We start from the raw sequence: 19312 nt of genomic DNA, 5'->3' as shown, positions 1-19312 counted from the left end.
GAATTGAGGATCGAGAAATTTCTAGGAACGTAGATATATAACTGAGTTTTCATCATTCTGGCATGGGACACTCATATTTTTTTTTGGGACTATAACATTAATATTTGTTTATTTCGCAAACAAATAACATAAATCATACTCAAGGAATAGTGTGAAAACTCGAAACAATTTACAAAATAAATTCATGTAGATAAAACATGAAACTTCTTCTACATATTCCATTAACTTTTTTTAATATAGTAAAGTTCTATTTTTATTTTCAGACTACATAGATCACTTGATTGTGTGTATATATGTAAAGACCCGGATAAAGGATAAGCGATAAGTTAAAGCTATAAATTAAGGCCCACTATAAAGCCCAATTAACTATTTTTCGTTTGCGAGAATTGACCCAAAAACGGTGGTGTTAAGTTTAGCGGGAAAAAGGAAAACGTAATCTTCTTCCCTCCGGAAAACTAAAATCAAACCTTATTTAAGGGTCTGGTTGGCTGGTGTAGCCCGCAGCGGCTGCGGTATAGTAGCGGATATACATGTGGTCGCAGTTTTAAAAGATTATACGATTATCACCGTGGTTAGAAATGAGTCCGTTTGCATGATACTTATAATTGGTAATACAACAGCGGTTAAATAATAAATTAATAATATTTATATATTTTATAATGATAAAATATTAAACATTATAATATTATAATAAATATACAAATCATATTCAAAAAATTATATATTTTTTAAATGATAATATAAATTAAAATACAATAGATATATTTTAGTATTTTTATTATTTCATTTAAATATAAATTTTATTAGCTGAAGCCAATTTTTAAATTTAAAAAATTTATAATAGTTTAAAAAGTTTAGGGACAGTTACAAATCCTAAAAGCTGCGTTTTACCAAGAAACGAATCACTGAGACATCGGACATATCCTTCTTTAACCTTTCAACGTTATTAATTTTTATCTTTCACCAAAGATCCCCAAATCCACTCCAAAAACCCTACTCCTAGATCTCGACACTTCAACCTCGCAAACCCTTAAATTGACCATGGACGAATCAGCCGAAGGAGGCGCGATTGCCGCGACGGCGATCCAGCAGACTCCACGGAGGAGCGTCCGTCGGAAGCTTGTTCAGTCGACGCTGCTCCCGCGCAAACCAGATGATGCGATCGAGTCGAACGGAGATCGAACATGCGACGCGGCAAACAAAGAGGACGGCGAAGAAGGAGGAGATGGCGATTTCGGCAGCAGCCAAGGGAAGAAGACGAGAAAACAGAGGACTCCGAAGAATAACGGAGCTCCCAAGAAGGTTGATTCCTTTCTTTTTTTTACCAATTGTATAGATTATTAGCGTAGTAGCTGGATTAGTGTATAGATTCTAGTGTCTGTGATGCATTATTAGTATTGTGATAGAGCTTGTAATTTCTGATGAAGATGGCTAAAGGAAAGTCGCCTCGTAAACCAACGCCTAAGAGAAATGCAACTAAGAACGGAGTTGTAGCTGGTGGTGATGATGATGATCAACGAACATATGTCTCTCCTCCAGTTCCTAATTTGCGTCTGGAAGCTAAACTACGAGCTGAGGTAAAGTAAACCCAAGGCCCTAATTAGCCTCTTTATAGAGGACTAGCCACTAGGCGTTAGCAAAATTATTGGTTTATTATATTTATATTATACATTTTATGACATATTTTAGTTTTTAAGTTTAATTATCAAAATTAGATGTACAAAACAGAAGAAATTAAACAAATTTGTAGATTTATAATAATATTATTGCTTAATTTAACATATTTAGACAAATTTGGATCAACTTAAACTGATTTTAACCAATTTAAACGGTTGAATCGGTATAAATCTTCGAATAGGACCGAGTTGCCACCTAGGCAGGCACGATTTTTAGAACCTTGAGTAAACCTAAGCACAAATGGTAAAGTAGCTTCATTCACTTGGAGAATGTGATGTACATTGTGTTGATTTTGGGAGATTATTGGTTTCTGTTTTGATCAGGAAGATTCGCGGATGTCTGCTGGCAAGCAGTTACATCCTTTTTTCTCATCTCGGAAAGGAGGTAAAAAGAATCAAGAAGCAGCAGCAGCAGAGAATGGTAGTTCTCGGGATCAAGGAAATGATCAAATTGGACCTATCCATGTATTTGAGAGGATTCAGGTATGTTGTTGTATTACGTATAGTGTAGCTTTCTTCGATTATGCTAAAACTAAGAAAGCAAACCCTTCTTCTTAGGATGGTTATCGGACCATTGACTGGAAGAACTGGACTTTTGTTGAGCGTGCGTCTACTACTTGGAGTTCTCATCAACAAATAAAATTTGAGTCTCTTAAACTCGGATTCAAAGAATTTGATCTGATTGAGCTTCCGACTCTTTCACATCCTGTTGTGTGCATCATCGATGATGAAGACCCTGAAAAATGTGCTACTCAGTCAGAAGCAGTTAACTTGTCTAATAATGGTGAGGATACAGCAGACGATTCTCACGAACTGCAAAGGTACTTGTATGATTTGATATCACTAGCAGAACACATGACTGATCATAATTTTGCTAATCTATGCAAATAATGATTTCAGTGGCCTGACTCGTAGTAGCTTGTGGGTAGATAAGTACCAGCCGAGAAGTGCCTCGGAGGTTAGAAATTTTGAACCTCATAGTGGAAAATGCATGTTATAATATGATTAAAGAAAAGCAACAAAGACAAGCTTCTCATATTTATTTTTACTTCACGCAGGTATGTGGTAATACTGAAGCTGTAAAACTAATGAATGAATGGCTCTGCCAATGGCGTGAGAGAGGCTTTCAGGCAAGCCAAGACTTTTTGAGAAGTGATCCAGAGAATTCGCAAGATGCTGACTACAACTGTTCTGAAAGTGATTCTGACTCAGAAAATACTGACTGCCTGAAAAATGTTCTCTTAATCGTTGGTCCAGTTGGGGTGTGTGATAATATCTTCTATCACGAAACTGTTTTTTTTTTGCTTCTAACTTTCTGAGTTTCATGTATGATTGTACATGTGTTGCAGAGTGGGAAATCTGCAGCTGTTTATGCATGTACTAAGGAGCAAGGATTCAAAATCATTGAGGTATGAATGTGTTTTCTGCTAAATGTATCTGATATTGTCTAGCTACTGCAAAATGAATGTCTCTAATGGACTTTTGTCTATATAGTCTAATGCATCGGAATGCCGAAGCGGAACAGTTGTTAAGCAGAAGTTTGGGGAGGCTCTTGAGTCAAATAGCTTATCAAGGTACATAGAGTTGCAACCGTGTATGTATATGCTTGAATGTGTTTATATTCACACCATTTGTTACGGCAGGTCCTTGGAACCTCTTTTCAATTCCTGTACTGATGGCAATGGGGTAGAGGATGTGATTGAAGTGACACCTGTAGCCAACTTGAAGCCTTTAATTCTTTTTGAGGATATAGATATTTCCTTTGCTGAAGATCGTGGTCTCGTGTCTGCTATCCAGGAGATTGCTAAGAAGGCAAAAGGGCCTGTGGTATTGACTGCCAATGGTAAGCATTCATCCATGTTAATAATACTTTTTTTCTCACTTGTAACAAATCTTAATTAATATACTTCTTGCATTTGTTTTACTTTTATTTACAGACAAGAATCATGGTCTGCCAGACAACTTGGAGAGGATAGAGATATGCTTTTCTTTGCCATCAACCGAAGAGCTGTTTAGCCACCTTTCTTCGGTATATATTCTGATGCATAAGCTTTCATTGTTAATTGAATTCTTCTAACATTTGTTGTTCCACAGGTTTGTGCAGCAGAGGAGGTTAAAGTTAATCCTGATTCACTACAGCGATTGACCATCTCTAGTGGTGGTGATATACGGAAAGCGATCATGCAATTACAATTTTGGATTCAGAGTAAATCAAAAAGAAGTATAGAAAACTAGTTTTAGTCTCAATAGTTTCACTATCTATATTTATTCTGTTTATAACGTTTGATCTCTTTAACATTTTACAGTTAGAAAGGCCAAAAACACTGGTGAGCTAGATCGATTTGATCACGAAGCTGGTCACGTGCTGCTTCCCAAGATAATTGCGCAGGATTTTCCTTCTCAGTTATCACAGTTTGTGGAGAGTGAGATCGCTAAATCATTATCCATGGCGGAGGAAAGTTATGACACAGTCGAAGTATTTGTTGAAGAGGTTGAAAACGAGAAAATGCTTGATAGATTGTGGAGGCGGGGCATAGAAAAGAACACAATAGAAGCCAAGAAAGCAGCCATGTTAAGGCTGAACACTTGTTTTGAGGATTGTGATGAATTTGAAGACGTTCCATCTGAACTTACCGACACTTCCTACCAAACACTGTCTCTCTCTCGGCCAAACAGAAGAAGGAAGCTCAATGTTGTGATGTCCTCTGATTCGGAAGATGAACCTCTGAGTGACATTAATGAGGTATCCCAGTCAGTTGATGTATCATGTGTACCAGAATCTTCATATGTTCCAGAAACTTTAATGGATGGGGAAGCTGAGCTGTCACCAAGAGCAGTATCCTGTGGTCATTTTGATGGAAGAGTCGAAGCGTCCTTGAGCGAAGACGACGATGTACAGAACTCCCCATCAACAGAGATACACATCAAGAGTTTTGATTGCTTGATGAATACGTGTGAGATCATTGCACAATCTTCAGATGGGACAATGATGGAAGATTGTTTTAAGGATTATGTAGAGAGTTCCCAGAAGATGCAGCAGGCAGCAGATGAATGCAGCCGTATAGATTTCGGTATGACAATTAAGGCCGCTCAAAAACCGAAGCTTGATACTGTGCAAGAATCATGGAGAAAACTCTGTTCGAGGCGTGCTGATATGAAGCCATACTTGGATTCAGAACCTGTAGAAGCTCCACAGCTTCTTGACATCACTCATCAGATAACCAATCTAATCTCAGAAGCTGATCTCACGCACTCTAGATGCCTGAACTTTGTGAGTATTACATTTACACTTCATCTTTCTCTCTTCTAGATTACAGTTGTCAGCTCAGACATTTTTAACGTATGGAGTTCACTTGTTTAGGTTGCGACGGAGCCAATGATGAACGCTTCTGGAGATCTTGACACGTCTGGCCTAGCTAATGTGCTTGAACAGATGACTTCCACTGTGTCACAGCAAGGATTTAGCTTTTTCACAAACCAAATTGCTACAACAGAATCCGCCCCTACTTCATCAGCCACAATGCAGGATTACACATTGAGCAGTGGAGGCTGCTTGGATATAAAACCAGAAACACATATTAACGTATCAAATTGGTAAATATTATCCTCCCGTAGTGTTTTGAGCCATTAATGAATAATATATCACCTTCACTTTGGGTTATCTGTTGCAGTTGCAAGTCTCTTATCTTTCTCAGTATCTGAGTTGCTGTTTCTTTTGGAATGCAGTGAGCGAATGGAACAACTTTCCGGCATATTAGAGTCAATAGTCCCGCTAAGATCATTGAAAGGAAGAGCTTTCCATGAATATGCTTCATTCATAGGACAGATATCAAGAGCTGATCCCTCCAACGTATCCGGAGCCAAGGAGAAAACCAGAAGGCGAAGGTCAGTTACCAATTAGTTCACCATAGTTTCTTTCTCTTGAGTATATGAATGATTACACTCTTCTGATCTCCATGTCTCCTTGATTCAGGTCTAGAGAATCACGACATTATCTGTCAATGGATTTATCCTCAGAAGATATCGCATTCTTGGGTCAACACAGCACATATAGAAGAAACGAATAAACCACCAGTTTCAGTTTGTATAGATATTAGAAACGCTCCACACTTGAAGAAGAGTTTTAAAACATGTTTGCTCAGCAGTAACTTAGCAGAGATTAGAGATTGACCCTTGCTTTAGGCATGACTTTAGTGCATATTTATATATATGCTCTCTACTTAAGGTTTCTGAAAATGTATTAGATAAATTAAAGATTCTACATATAAATAGGATAAACCATTATCTCTTCTACAAGCCATAAAACAAAACGAAAAAAAACAAAACAAAACAAAATGTCACTGTTCTCTAATAAGGTTTGTTTTTGAGTAAAATGCATATGTAGTAATGCTTCTTCTCTCTTGTGCAGCAACTGAGATCAGACTTTGCCTTCGAGTTTATCGTTATTAACAAGAGGAAGCAACTCCATCTTGTTCCTTGGTGTACGAGGAGTCCTAGGCGTTCCCGGCTGCTGCTGCTGCGAAAGCTTATGCCTCACGTATCCATAGAACGTGCAGCCCACAAGCGTGATCCCACATCCAACAGCATTCATGTACGATATTGGGTTACGGAATATCAACCATGACACCATTACAGCCACCGCAACCTGCCAAAATAGAGTATCAAAGAGCTGAATGTGAACCAGGCGAGTTGCAAACAGGCAATAAGAGCTTTGTTACCTTGAGGTTTCCAGCTACGTTGAATGTGACTGCGGTTGTTGAGTGGATGACATAGAAGATGGAGAAGTTGAGACAGAAGGCTAACACACCGGAGCTGAAGATGATGATGAGCGCTGACCATGGAGACGGGTGTGCATCAAACCAACTCAAGATTCCGTTTCCTTCAAGCAGTAACGCAGGTATGCCGAGAATCATGGTGGCGAAAGGCGCCATATAGTACACTGTGTTTATGCTACATAAACAAGAACACTCCAAAATGAATCAAATCAAGACACAACAAGAAGTAGAAAGAAACTAAAGAGGAAGAGCACTGACCTGTCAAACTTGTAACCATGAAGAAGAGACTCAGCTAAAATAGTCTTTGTAGAAGTAGCCAAACAGCCAAACAAAGCAGCACAGAACCCAAACATGTTAAAGCTAAGCTCAGTAACCGAAGTAAGAAGAATCCCACCGACAATAGGGACAAGAGACGCCCAAATACGCCAGTCAAAGTACTTCCTCCACACCAGCCACTGCAACACAACTGCTCAAAACACAAACACAAACACAACAATCAGATTCATCCAAACAACAGACTAAGATCAAATCTCAAACCCTCCTAACCTGTAGTAGCTGGAGTGAAGGACTTAATCGTCTGCATAAACGAAACAGGGATGTAACGGAGGCTAACATTCCCCAACACAATGTTGATGCAGAAGACGAAAGACATGGGGAAGATCCTCCTCCACCGATCTTCCGGCTCGACAACGATCAAAGGCTTAAGCTTTAGGACTTTGATCACGATGTAAGCTCCAATCGACGAACATATGAAGTGGACACACGAAACAGAGAGCGGAAACTTGAAATCCAGTTTCTGCAATCAAAATCAAAAAGTTTCGAACTTTAAGATTAGATCACAAACAGAGAGGGAGGGGGATCAGATCGAACCTGGAAGATCCATTTGTTCATGATGATGACGGTGACGTTGAAGCCCCACCACTGGAGAATCGCTAGCAGAGATCTGAACACGCTTCCTTCTTCCATCTCTCTCACTTTCGGTCTCGACCCAGAAGAAAAGTTTGCGAATTTCGGAATCAGATCGCGAAATTGAGAAGACCCAGAAGAAGATTAACGAGCTTTGGGGAAGCGAATCGGTGAGACAGAGAGCTAAATAGAGAAGAGCTAATGAAAGTGAAAGTTGGAGAAGGTAACGGTGGCAGTGAGGGGCTCTTGTTCCATGTGAATTTGCTCTTCTTCTGCTCTCTATCAAATCTCAAACGTCTCTCTCCATCTCTCTCTCTCTCTCTCTCTCTCTTTATGCCATGAAAATAATGTTTTTGCTCTTCCGTAGGATTCCTTTTTATTATAAATCAGAATATTCTCTTTTTTTTTTTGGAAATTAAATTATTATTATTTTTCGTCTGATTATTCAGATTCATCTGAAGTAAAAATCTAACGGTGACAAACTGACAAAGAAGTAAAGAGAGTTAAAAATATCACGAAATTGTATTTCTGTGAAGGTTACTTGAGTCAACTTTCATTTTTCATCAACTCAGTGCATTTTATCTTTTGGCAATAAATTCAACATCATATGGTATACGAATCTACAGCATCTAATGGTTGTATTAGGTTATTGGACTGTATAGTATGTAATATGATATTTTAGTTATATAATGTAAATTATCATTTTACCCCAAAAATATATATATAATGTAAAACCTCCATATATCACTAAATAGAACTTGAGTGTTGTATTTTATGTGTCTAGCAGTACTTGACTTCTTTCTACTATTAGTGTTACATTTCAATGTATTATAATTTTCACCAAAAGAGAGTTAAGAGTGCATAATTGTAGTCTCTTTTTTTTTTTTTATCAACATTTTCTATTGTTGTAAATTGTAATCGAATCATTTTGTTTGTTTTTATGTCACAATCGAAACATTTTGTTTCTTTTCATCACAATGGAAATTAAATTGTTAATTCCTTGAATTTTTAATACATTTGATTTGCTATGTGGTATTTATCCTACGTACTTCCGAGGATGTGGGGAGATTCATGCCGTCCGATTAACATACTTCTCTAACGACGTTGACATCTCAATGCTATACTGTCTATTTTTTCGTTGGTTATGGAATATCTAATTTATATATTGCATACTCTATGTCTTTTTGTTCTAATAGTGTTTTATTGTTTGTAATTGATCAATATATAACTTAGAAACTGATTTTGGAGTTAAAGTTAAAAGCACCAACTATTTACTTATAGCATTTGCGCGGTAAAGTGAATTTACGGTTTTAGTATTTAATTGATCAATAATTCAATATAAATAAGAAACTGATTCTGGAATTAAATTAAAAAAACCACCGACAATAACTTATAGCAGCATTTGCACGTTAAAGTTAAAAGTTATCAAAAGTCAAAACTGTATATGGACCAAGCTACTCAATTATCTTTTATTTTTGTTCTTGTAAGCATGAAAAGAAATTACACATGCCGAATATATATTGAGGAATTTATGAAATTGCCTTTAAAATTTTCATAGGATCTTAAGTTTTCTCTGAAGGTATAGGTTTGGCAGCCAAATTGTACAAGAAAAGGGGGGGGGATGCAAAATGTGTATTTATTACTACTAAATTAATTTGAATTTATACATGAAGTTTTAAAATATTAACCAGTTTCATGTGTACAGTTTCACAAGCAAAATGCATGATACTTATATATATACGAAATTATATGCATGAAACCGGGTTTAACATGCATTGTTCCTGCATATATATGACCATTCAATAATGTGTGTTTTGACTGTCTTGGTCAAACCATTTGCTGGTCTCACTTTGTGTGAACAATAAGATAGGGAAAATATCATGAATGAAGTAGGCAGCAAGTTTTGGTTTCCCTTTTGCATAGTGTAAGCAATGAATACTAACTTCGATTTAACTAGTAGCTATGATGGGGTAAATGTAAGGCAAGTTGGGGTTTTCAAGCCAATATTTAAACCACTATTAGAATTTTAGCGATCGCATAAGTGCGAGTGATATTATTGATTAGATAAACACAATATTAGTCGTTGGCGGTTAGGTACATATGCTCGTAATTTTACCCATGCATGCATGATGATTGTATAACATATGTGTCAAGTCAAGATAATGCTAAACAGGAGAAGCTGCGGATATTGGTTATACTTAAAATCATAAAACAAAAGAAGATATCAGTTGTTATCACTTTTGAAAATATCACTAGGTAGAGAGCAAGTCATATTCTCAGGCTACTCAATAATTCCGTGACACATACATAAGACAATCTCCCAGAAGCAAATCAGGAAACCCACTTTGATAGAGAGGGGAAGAAACCTACAAAAGTAAGAACCTGTATCTAGAGAAACTCGTCCTCTTAATAGCCATTAGCCACCATTATTGTCATATTCCTTATGCGGGTATCAATTATTGAACGTTAATACAAAGGTTTTATATAGCCAAAACGAAACGGAGACGCAACATATATGATCAAATGATATCATTATGATTCAGAGACAAGTGTGTGTTGCCACTTGCCACCAAGTGTGTATAGTTTGTAATTTGTATCAAGCACATGGACGGTGTTTGTCCCTTTGCTTACTACTACAACACAAGCTAACGAATATAATCTGATCTGCAACAACTAATTATAATAATAATGAATTACATAATGCTATGAAATCAATTAATGAACAAATCATAATCACCTTTACCTAAATGTTTAAAAATCACTAGACGCTAATCAGACAAATCATTTTTATACGTATATAAATTTTAATACCTTTTACTACAAAGCACAAACTATAATTAACGAATATCTAAACTGTCTAGAGTACTTTCACTTAAACAAAATGTTGACTATTTCAGTTGACCAGTTTGATCATTTTTCCTCTTCCTCCTACAACCGGTTTTGGATCCGGAACAGAGTATTTAGGCTTTTGGGGAATTTTAAAATGGGCCTATAGGGCCATTTACATGGATAATCCATTTTTCTAGTAAGATGTTTTTAATAGTTCACCGGGTCTCTGAAACACAGCCTCTCTGACTCTCTTTGTTGCCCCAATAATCTCAAGTATTTGGACCTGAAGCTCATACAAATTAATGGGCCTTTATCAAACCACGTCAAATTATTGCTATGTCTTAATCCATTTGTCGTGAAGCCTAATACTCGTGGTATGAAACAGCGAAGCTATGCAACAACAATAGTTAAGTTTTCGTGTTATCTTATCTCGAGACTCGAGATACAAACGACAATAAAAGAGACTATTAATAGTGGTTTGGAGTGAAGATAAAGCCATCGTACCAACTACTACTAACAATTAATAAGAATAAATAAACATAGTTAATAATAAGTAAATTTTGAAATGAGTGTATAAATTAATCATATATTGTAGAAAATAAAAAAGAGTAAATAAAAGGGCATAGAAGACGAAGGGAATTAAAGCAGGTGAGAGGAGCAATCTCAGCCGTTGGATAAATTGTGTATCTCGCTGATTTGTCAGGGAATCCGATGGTTGGCGTCAGTTCTTAAGTTAATCCCATGTACTTAACTTTTAACTTTTTCCACTGGAACATCCTTAAATTCAAAACCGTGCAGCTGCTTTCTAAATTCGATAAAATAATTACTTTGTAACTGTTAGAAAAGATAATACAGTAGCGTGATTAGTGTTTTCACTAGAGGCAGATATAATAGAGAGCAAATTAGCTCAATATACTGAAAAGAGTGGGATAACATTGAATTGAGAGAAAATGGTAGCGATGGGATGAAAAGAATTGAAGGGAAATAGGGTATGGAGTGTAAATATAGGAGAAGTTGTGTGTAGGAAGTACAAATACTCTATAATAAAATCGTTCAATTTTCAACAGGAAAATATATATTTTTAGTCTGACAAATATTTTTATTGCAAATGGCGACTAAAAAGTTAATTAATGTATGTTTAATCACGGGCGGGAACTGTTAGCAAGTTAAGTTTTGAACTCAAAGAAGAAAGAAATACTGAGTACTTTTCATATTAAGTAGTATATTAGTACTATTTTATACTTTAGAAAATACGTTTCTAACAGACATTTATTATTATACATATAAAATACTATTCCGAATCAAAAATAAATAAATGAAAAAAGCTGAAAAAGTAAGATTTAAATGCTTGAGTACACAGCTCCACATACAGAAGATCACATGCTCTCTCTCTCTCTCTCTCTTTTGAATTAAAAGGAAACAAAAATTGTTTTTCTCAAAATCTGAAAATTAAAAAATAGCAATAAAACAAAGATAGAGAGAATTATCTTTCTCTCTCTCTCTCTCTATCTGCTGCACCTTGTCGCTGTTAAAAATCGTAATAGTGTGTTACTTCCACACAGTAGAAGAAAAGCTTTGATCTTTTGTTTTCCCATTGGTAACATTATCGGATCTCAAAGCTTCTTCAGACAGGTCTCCCATTCATCGGACAAAGCTGGTCTCTTTTGTAAGCTTCTTCTCTCGTCCTTCTGTAATTGCTTTGTGTTTCTTTCTGAAGAAGAGCTTGACCTTGTGTTTTCAGCTGATTTAAAGAACTGATTTTTTTTTGAAGCAAATGGGTATACTATATTATCTCAAAAGCTGTGATTTTTGAAAGATGATTTCAACTTCAAGCAATGCGTTTCAAATTTATAAAAAAAATCATTTTTTTTTTAAATTTGCAGATTTTTTGAACAAGTTAAAAGAGTATTTGTCATGTAGCTTTTCTGTATTGTTAGATTTTCTAATTTATTATGAAACGGACATTTTTGTTTTTGGAAAGATGGCATGAAACAGACATTTTGTTATGATTAAAAAAAAAAGAAAGACAAAAGTCAGTTTCTTTGGGAATTAATGATTGGGTTATTCTAGATTTTCTCTTCTCTTGCATGTTACTTGGTTGGCTGAGTCCTATTACTTCATCTCAAAGTTTTTGTTGCTTTCTTTAATATATGTTTAGTGGAGTTTAACTTGAAACAAAATTAATGTGTTGTGTCTTCTTCTCTCTACTTCAGATCCTGAGACTGAGGTGTTATGTGCTGATTTTGTAATGGAGAAAGGCAAGAGTGAGTCATCTGAGAGAAGCTTTGGTGAATCAGAGTCTGTAGTCTCTTCTCAATCTGACATTCAAGTAAGAACCACATAACTAGTCTTTTTAGTTTATTTGTTTATTGTAGTGTTCTTTGTGTGATGACTGTTTTTGTTTTGTTTTGTTTCTCTGAAGCCTGAGAGCACAATGGAGTCTCATGAAGATGAGATAAAACAACCAGAGGAGTCTCCTCCTAAAGTGGAAACTGAGAATGAAGATTTGAAAGATAGCATTAGGACATTAACTGAGAAGCTTTCAGCTGCTCTTGCTAATGTGAGTGCTAAAGATGATCTGGTGAACCAACATGTCAAAGTAGCTGAAGAAGCTGTTGCTGGTATGGTATCATCAAAACCTTTTCACTTCTCTTTTGGATTATGATTCTGTGATTAAGTGAAATCATCTATATGTTTGTTGTGAAAGGGTGGGAGAAAGCTGAGAACGAAGTGGCTGAGTTAAAGGAGAAGCTAGATGCTGTTGAAGACAAGAATAGAGAGCTGGAAGATAGAGTAAGCCACCTCGATGGAGCTCTCAAGGAGTGTGTTAGACAGTTACGCCAAGCGAGAGACGAGCAGGACCAGAGAATCCAAGATGCTGTCACCGAGAAGACACAAGAGTTGCAATCTTCTAAAACAAACCTCGAGGGGGAGCTTCTTGAAGCTGCCACCAAGTCTGAGGAGCTTGCTCAAATGGCTGAATCTATAGCTAAAGAAAACATAATGCTGAGACACGAGCTTCTCGCTCGCTGCGAGGAGCTAGAGATCAGGACGATAGAGAGGGATTTGAGCACGCAAGCGGCTGAATCCGCTAGCAAGCAGCAGCTGGATGTGATAAAGAAAGTAGCGAAGCTAGAGGCTGAGTGTAGGAAGCTTAGGATGTTGCCTAAATCTTCGTTTAATGATCATCGGTCTACAGATAGTCATTCAGATGCGAGCTGCTCTGAGTCAGGTGCATCAACCACGCTGGTTGAGAAGAGAAGCCTTCAGGGAACTGCTTCTTGTGCCGTTGAGATTGATCTGATGGGTGATTTTCTTGAGATGGAGCGTCTTGTAGCTTTGCCTGAGACACCAGATGGTAATGGTAATGGTAAGAGTGAACCTGAATCTGTCCACACAGATAACTCATTGGCTGCTGAGATAGAAGTATTGACTTGTAGAAACAAGGAGCTTGAGGAGAAGCTGGAGAAGCTAGAAGCGGAGAAAGCTGAGCTTGAAAGCAAAGTTAACTGTAGTCGAGAAGTGGAGAGCACACTGAGATCTGAGCTTGAAGCTATCCTTTGTGGTAAAATGGAGATAGAAAGTAAGTTAGAGAAGTTGAAAAAGGAGAAAGATGAGCTTGAAAGTTACAAAGAAGTAGAGAGCACATTGAGATCTGAGCTTGAAGCTATGGTTTGTGACAAAGTGAAGCTGGAAAGTAAGTTGGAGAAGTTAGAAGCAGAGAGAGAAGAGCTAGAAAGCAAAGTTAAAAGTGATAGAGAAGTGGTGAGCACTTTGAGACTTGACCTTGAAGCTAACGTTTGTGATAAAGCTGAGCTGGAGAATAGGTTAAACAAGTTAGAAGCGGAGAAAGATGAGCTTGAAAGGACACTGAGACTTGACCTTGAAGCTATTGTCTGTGATAAAGCTGAGCTGGAGAATAAGTTAAACAAGTTAGAAGCGGAGAAAGCTGAGGTGGAGAGGAAACTGAGACTTGACCTTGAAGCAATAGTTAGTTCCAAAGCGGAGGTAGAGAACAAGTTAGAGAAGATAGAAGTTGAGAAAGCTGAGCTGCAGATATCTTATGACATAATCAAAGACAAGTACAAAGAATCTCAAGTTTGTCTACAAGATATTGAGACAAAGCTAGAGGAGATACAAAGGGAGATGAAAGTAGCTAACGAATTAAAAACAGAAGTTGAGACACAGATCGAATCCATGGAAGCAAATATTGAGTGTTTGGAAGAAGAGGTGAGAAAGGAGAGGTTAGCTTCTGATGAGCTAAGGAGAAAATGTGAGGCTCTTGAAGAAGAAGTAGTCACTCTCCATCAAGAAGAGCCACCAAAGATCAAACAGGTCTCTCACAATGTCCATTAGTGTTTGCAATCTCAATTCTTTATTGAACATTTTTGATTATGCAAATTCAGGAAGACATGGCAACAGCTGCAGGGAAGCTAGCGAGCTGTCAGAAGACAATAGCTTCGTTGGGGAAACAGTTACAGTCCCTTGCAACGCTTGAAGACTTCTTGGTGGATACAGCGAGCATTCAAGCGGCTGCTACAAATGGTGTAAGCAGCAGTAACAGCAACACAGAGAGCTGGAGAGTACATAAGAATGATACTTACATGGCGAGGAATCATTTTGAGTCCATCAAAGCAACCAAAGAAACATCTTCTTCTTCTTCTTCTTCTTCTGATGCTGCTTTAACGTCAAACAGAGGGAGTTCTGAGAAGAACAGGAATGGATTTGCTAAAGTGTTCACTCGGAGTAAAGATGGGATACATTTGGTGATTTAGGGCAAGAGAAACAATCTGTTATGTTAGGTTAAAAAGAGTTTAACACCTCTCTTTGTATGTTCCATTTCCAGATTTTTGAATTGGTTTTATAGTTTAATGATAGTGTGTATGCAGAGAGGATCTTTGGTGAATGATGGATGTGTGTTTCTTCACAACTAATGATGTTAGTATGTTACTAAATAGTTCAAATTGAGTGTAATGTTTTAAACTGAGGTTGCATATATCTTTGACTCAGTGTGAACTATAAACTTTAGTGCGTAAGAGTATACAACTTGGTTCTATGGTGTAGTGGTTAGCACTCTGGACTTTGAATCCAGCGACCTGGGTTCGAATCCCGGTAGGACCTCTTTTTTTTTTCCATCATCATTTTCTTTGTTTGTAATGTTTTTCATCAAACTTCGTAATCAACGGACAACTGTGTGTGTATGTTTGTTTGGTTATGCATGAAACGTTTCTTCCAAGAAACCCATCATGGAAACCTCTGGCTTATCCGGAGGATCTCAAAGCTAGTAGCTCAACAAGACTCACATCACTGTTAAGCTTGTTTTATTTGTCGATCGATAATGTGTAATCTTTAAATCTTGTAAATTAAATCTATTTGAGTCTTAATAAGAATGTTTTTATATGACAAAACAATCGTTGGTTGATTGTAATGGAAAATCTGGCAGAGAGACAGTTAACATAAAAATACATTTTCACAATGATCACATATTTTATTACAACTCGTTGACATACAAGGTAAAAAAAGAGGATCAAAGACAACAAAACTGTTATTTATCACACAGTACAAAAGTTTATTGTTTTTTTTTTTAATTCTGAAAGATAAAAATCAAAACATATGACTTTATTGGTCCATAGTCTTCATGCGAGTCGTGAGAAACTGAGAACTTCAAATCTACTTGTGGAACTCCATAAGAGAGAACGAAAAGGAACGGCAAATGAGCTCACAACGACGAAAGCCTGAAGCATAAGCTAAAGCCTCGTATTGAGAAAGAGTCCTTTCTCCACCACTCCCACGTAGTGATAACATGAACATGTCCACAGTGTACCCAATGTTAGGAGAACAGTCGTCACTCGTTGGTTCTTTTGGCATAACCATCTCCACGGCTATCACTTTTCCTTTCTCTGGAAGACTCGACCAACAGTTTTTGAGGATTTTAACACAGTTCTCGTCGTCCCAAGCATGAAACACCCACTGTCATCAAATTTAAACCATTTTAGTTTGTTGAAATAATATGTTACTTATTACACATTTGTAAAAAAAAAAATCATACTTATACACAAAAACATACTATACCCACATAATATATGCTTACTTTCATGAAAATGGCATCTCCCTTTGGAACTTCAACAAGCATGTCTCCAGCCACATGTTCCACTCCTATAACAGGTTTAGTATAAATATAATTTTATTGATACCATGACAAATCTTAGTTTAGGATCAAAGTTAACTTGAATTTTATTGAGAATGAAGCTTGGTATTTATACCAAGAGAAGTAATGTGAAAATAGGAGAAGATAAAACCAAATCTATCTAGGAAAATTATATCTAAAACAGATTCGTATGATTCCTATTTGTCATAGAAATCCTACTCTAATAATAATAACAATAGGTTTAGGAGATTTTTTTATTATTTATTAGAATTAAGTATAAATACCTGGATAAGGAGGGGCATTGGATACAACCGAAGCTAAATCGAAATTGATGCCCTTAATGCGAGGATACTTGGAAGTGACTAGACCTAGTACTGTCCCAACTCCTCCTCCCACATCAACCAAAGTGTTAATATCTTTGAATCCTTTGTAAACTTCTAGAATCTTTTTCATCACCAGGGTTGAAGATTCCGACATTGCTAGGTTAAACATCTCAGCGAATTGTTCATCCGAACCCAAGTATTCAAAGGCTCTCATGCCATGGGCAGACATAAATGCATCTTTTCCTTCTAATATCACATCCTTAAGATGCGACCTGTAGAAAAAAGATATTAGCTAGGAATATGTAAATAAATTTTGACGTAATATCGACTGTTTGGTCAATATTAATATATAGGTACGTACAAAGCCTTGAATATGACATGGTTTTGGCACAACAGGAAGAAAGACAAGAGAGAACCCGAGCCATCTCTATCTTTCAAGAACAACTTGCAAACCGGTTCGGCTGCATATACCCTATCGGTCTTTCCGGTTTCAAGCACGCGACATTTCAAGACCGAGTGGCTGGCGAGTAAGCGCAACATCCGGTCCAGCAGCATTGGAGCCTCCGGGTTGGTGGGTTTAGTAGGGAGACGAGACACTATCTCTGAAGGTGAGAGCCACATGGCGTTCTCAACGGTAGCCAACGTGTCGATGACTCCCAGCTCCAAGGTGGCTTTGAAAACCATTGGGAGTGTCAAGGAGTACACCATCCTCTGGGCAGGGCCGGCTCAATACTGGTAGGGGTCCTAGGGCAAAAAAAAAATTTTTACTCTCTAAAATTATATAGAGATAATGTTTAAAATATTTTTATAATTTAATCAATAATATTTTGTATATTTTGTAATGAAAATAAAACTATATACATATCAAATAATTTTGGGCCCTTTTCAATTTTATTTATTGTATTTATAATTTTTTTATATATAAAAATATAGATTTATAAAAAATTGGGCCCCTTATTTATCATTACACGGGGGGACACGGGCTCGGACCCGGAGCGGTCGCACCGCTTGTCCCCCTTATAAGCCGGCCCTGCCTCTGGGCTTGTAAGGCAACCATTTCTTGAGAATCTTCTTCTTTGGTCAGACCCGGTTTAGGAGAATTGGTTAAGGGTTTTTGAAGTTGGTTTGCCATTAGTTGGATGATGTATAGATAACACTGAGAGAAATGGGAAACAGAAGCTTGGTTTCGATATTCATGCTAGTGTGCCATTTTATAGTGGAAAGTGAAAGTAAAATAATATAATTTCTGTTTTTTTTTTTTTTTTTGATCAACATAATTTCTGTTATAAAAGTCAATTAAAGTGAAAATATTTCCTGTTTAAAAAATTCAATAATAGTGTTCTCATCAAAATCAGAAAAACAGTAGAGTGTAATATGGTAAAATCATTTGTGTGAGCTCATTATCACTGCATACACAGTAGTTCTCCCTTTCTAGCAAAAAAAACATAAATTGATTAACGAACAACACCTGAAACGATTTATTTACAGGGTGAGGTCAAGTTTTCCAATGCTAGGGCATTTCCAACTCTATTTTATTTTTTATTTAAAATAGAGTTTAGAGCAAAAATGTTTCAGTGATATTTTATTTTGTATTCTATAATAGAGTATAAAATATGTTTACTCTATATATATATATTAACTTTTTTTTTGGTTTATCATTTAATTTTTCACTCAAAAATAAAGTATCATTAGAGTAACGTCTAATTCTATTATAGAATTATTTTATTTAAAAATAGAGTAAACTTTATTTAGGTAACTTTCCAATCTTATATATTAAAACAAAAGTCATGACTTTTTTTCATGTGTGATTTTTTAAGTTTGGACCATTTCTAGAAAATATCATATTTTACATAAGTTCATTATTATATTTTTTTATATATTTATCTTTTTATTTGAAATACAAATGAATATATTTAAAATGTTCTAACAAAATCTTTTTAAAATCTTCTTAGAATCTTTCTTAAATTTACTTTCAAAAATTAGTTAGTTTTAATTTAAATTATCATAAAATATAATTAGAAATTAAAATTGAATATAGTTTTGGTTTATAAACGAAAATTTAAATAAAATAAAATTAATTAATTTCACAAATACATTTACTAATAATTTTTAAAGATTTTGTTAGAAATAAATATTTATATTTATTTTAATTTTTTCAAATTTGTTTTCTAATAAAATAAAAATCATGATTTTTTGATGAGTGATATTTTTATTTGGACCATCATTTAAATTTTATAATAAATGTATATCACTAATGCTAATATACATAATATTTTTAACTACTTTAATCATAATATCTTTTACTTTTTTTAAAAAAAAATTAAAATTCTAACAAATCTCATGAAAAAGATTATAATAAGATTTTAATTGTCATAAATTGAATATAAATATTTTCAACTAATTTTGTAATTAGTAATGAAATGTTACTAAAAGAATAAAATTATATTCTATTTTATCAATTTTATAATAATATCTATCATTTTAAAATAAAAATGTTATACTGAACAAAATATGATAAAATTATTTTAAATTGATAAGTTAACATATTTTATTTTCATAAATATAAAATATTTATGCTAAAAATATAATATGTTGGAAGAACGGGTTAATATTAGTAAATTATATAATACATGTATAAAAATTTAACTTATCTTA

General features: G+C 35.5%; 4 protein-coding genes and 1 non-coding gene across 8 annotated transcripts; 3 read left to right on the top strand and 2 right to left on the bottom strand.

The window, feature by feature from the left end:
• The first annotated feature begins 930 nt into the window (after positions 1-930).
• Positions 931-5964, top strand: LOC103832200. The gene is made up of 15 exons (XM_009108165.3): positions 931-1302; positions 1428-1577; positions 2001-2159; positions 2235-2497; positions 2577-2634; positions 2735-2938; positions 3026-3085; positions 3171-3250; positions 3320-3519; positions 3614-3705; positions 3771-3897; positions 3983-4947; positions 5038-5270; positions 5403-5561; positions 5650-5964. The coding sequence occupies exons 1-15, from the start codon at positions 1042-1044 to the stop codon at positions 5741-5743; spliced, it is 3105 nt and encodes a 1034-aa protein (XP_009106413.1). The 5' UTR covers positions 931-1041; the 3' UTR covers positions 5744-5964.
• LOC103832201 (UDP-galactose transporter 1) lies at positions 5897-7712 on the bottom strand. The gene is made up of 5 exons (XM_009108166.3): positions 7322-7712; positions 6998-7247; positions 6710-6917; positions 6395-6626; positions 5897-6321 (listed from the first exon to the last, which is right to left on the bottom strand). Exons 1-5 carry the CDS (start codon positions 7415-7417, stop codon positions 6094-6096), a joined length of 1014 nt encoding a protein of 337 aa, XP_009106414.2. The 5' UTR covers positions 7418-7712; the 3' UTR covers positions 5897-6093.
• A 3691-nt stretch (positions 7713-11403) lies between these two features.
• Positions 11404-15136, top strand: LOC103832199 (filament-like plant protein 1). 3 transcript variants are annotated; one of them, XM_009108164.3, is made up of 5 exons: positions 11404-11852; positions 12400-12515; positions 12609-12807; positions 12894-14521; positions 14593-15136. In XM_009108164.3, exons 2-5 carry the CDS (start codon positions 12435-12437, stop codon positions 14959-14961), a joined length of 2277 nt encoding a protein of 758 aa, XP_009106412.1. In that variant the 5' UTR covers positions 11404-11852; positions 12400-12434; the 3' UTR covers positions 14962-15136. The 3 variants fall into 3 exon arrangements, with proteins under 3 accessions (XP_009106412.1, XP_018508797.1, XP_033130889.1); XM_018653281.2 differs by lacking the exon at positions 11404-11852 and adding an exon at positions 12162-12283; XM_033274998.1 differs by lacking the exon at positions 11404-11852 and adding an exon at positions 12295-12313.
• LOC103832198 (indole glucosinolate O-methyltransferase 4) lies at positions 14859-18624 on the bottom strand. 2 transcript variants are annotated; one of them, XM_009108163.3, is made up of 5 exons: positions 17692-18624; positions 17019-17366; positions 16619-16929; positions 16278-16342; positions 14859-16156 (listed from the first exon to the last, which is right to left on the bottom strand). In XM_009108163.3, the coding sequence occupies exons 1-5, from the start codon at positions 17787-17789 to the stop codon at positions 15857-15859; spliced, it is 1122 nt and encodes a 373-aa protein (XP_009106411.3). In that variant the 5' UTR covers positions 17790-18624; the 3' UTR covers positions 14859-15856. The 2 variants fall into 2 exon arrangements, with proteins under 2 accessions (XP_009106411.3, XP_018508798.1); XM_018653282.2 differs by having other exon boundaries at positions 17019-18624.
• Positions 15236-15307, top strand: TRNAQ-UUG. Its single transcript has one exon. It is a non-coding gene; the product is annotated as a tRNA-Gln (tRNA).
• Positions 18625-19312: the final 688 nt, after the last annotated feature.

The sequence above is a fragment of the Brassica rapa genome, chromosome A07, assembly GCF_000309985.2.
Source record: "Brassica rapa cultivar Chiifu-401-42 chromosome A07, CAAS_Brap_v3.01, whole genome shotgun sequence".
Taxonomy (NCBI): domain Eukaryota; kingdom Viridiplantae; phylum Streptophyta; class Magnoliopsida; order Brassicales; family Brassicaceae; genus Brassica; species Brassica rapa.
Note: the sequence above shows the minus strand (reverse complement) of the source record. Positions and strands in the feature narration are given on the sequence as shown.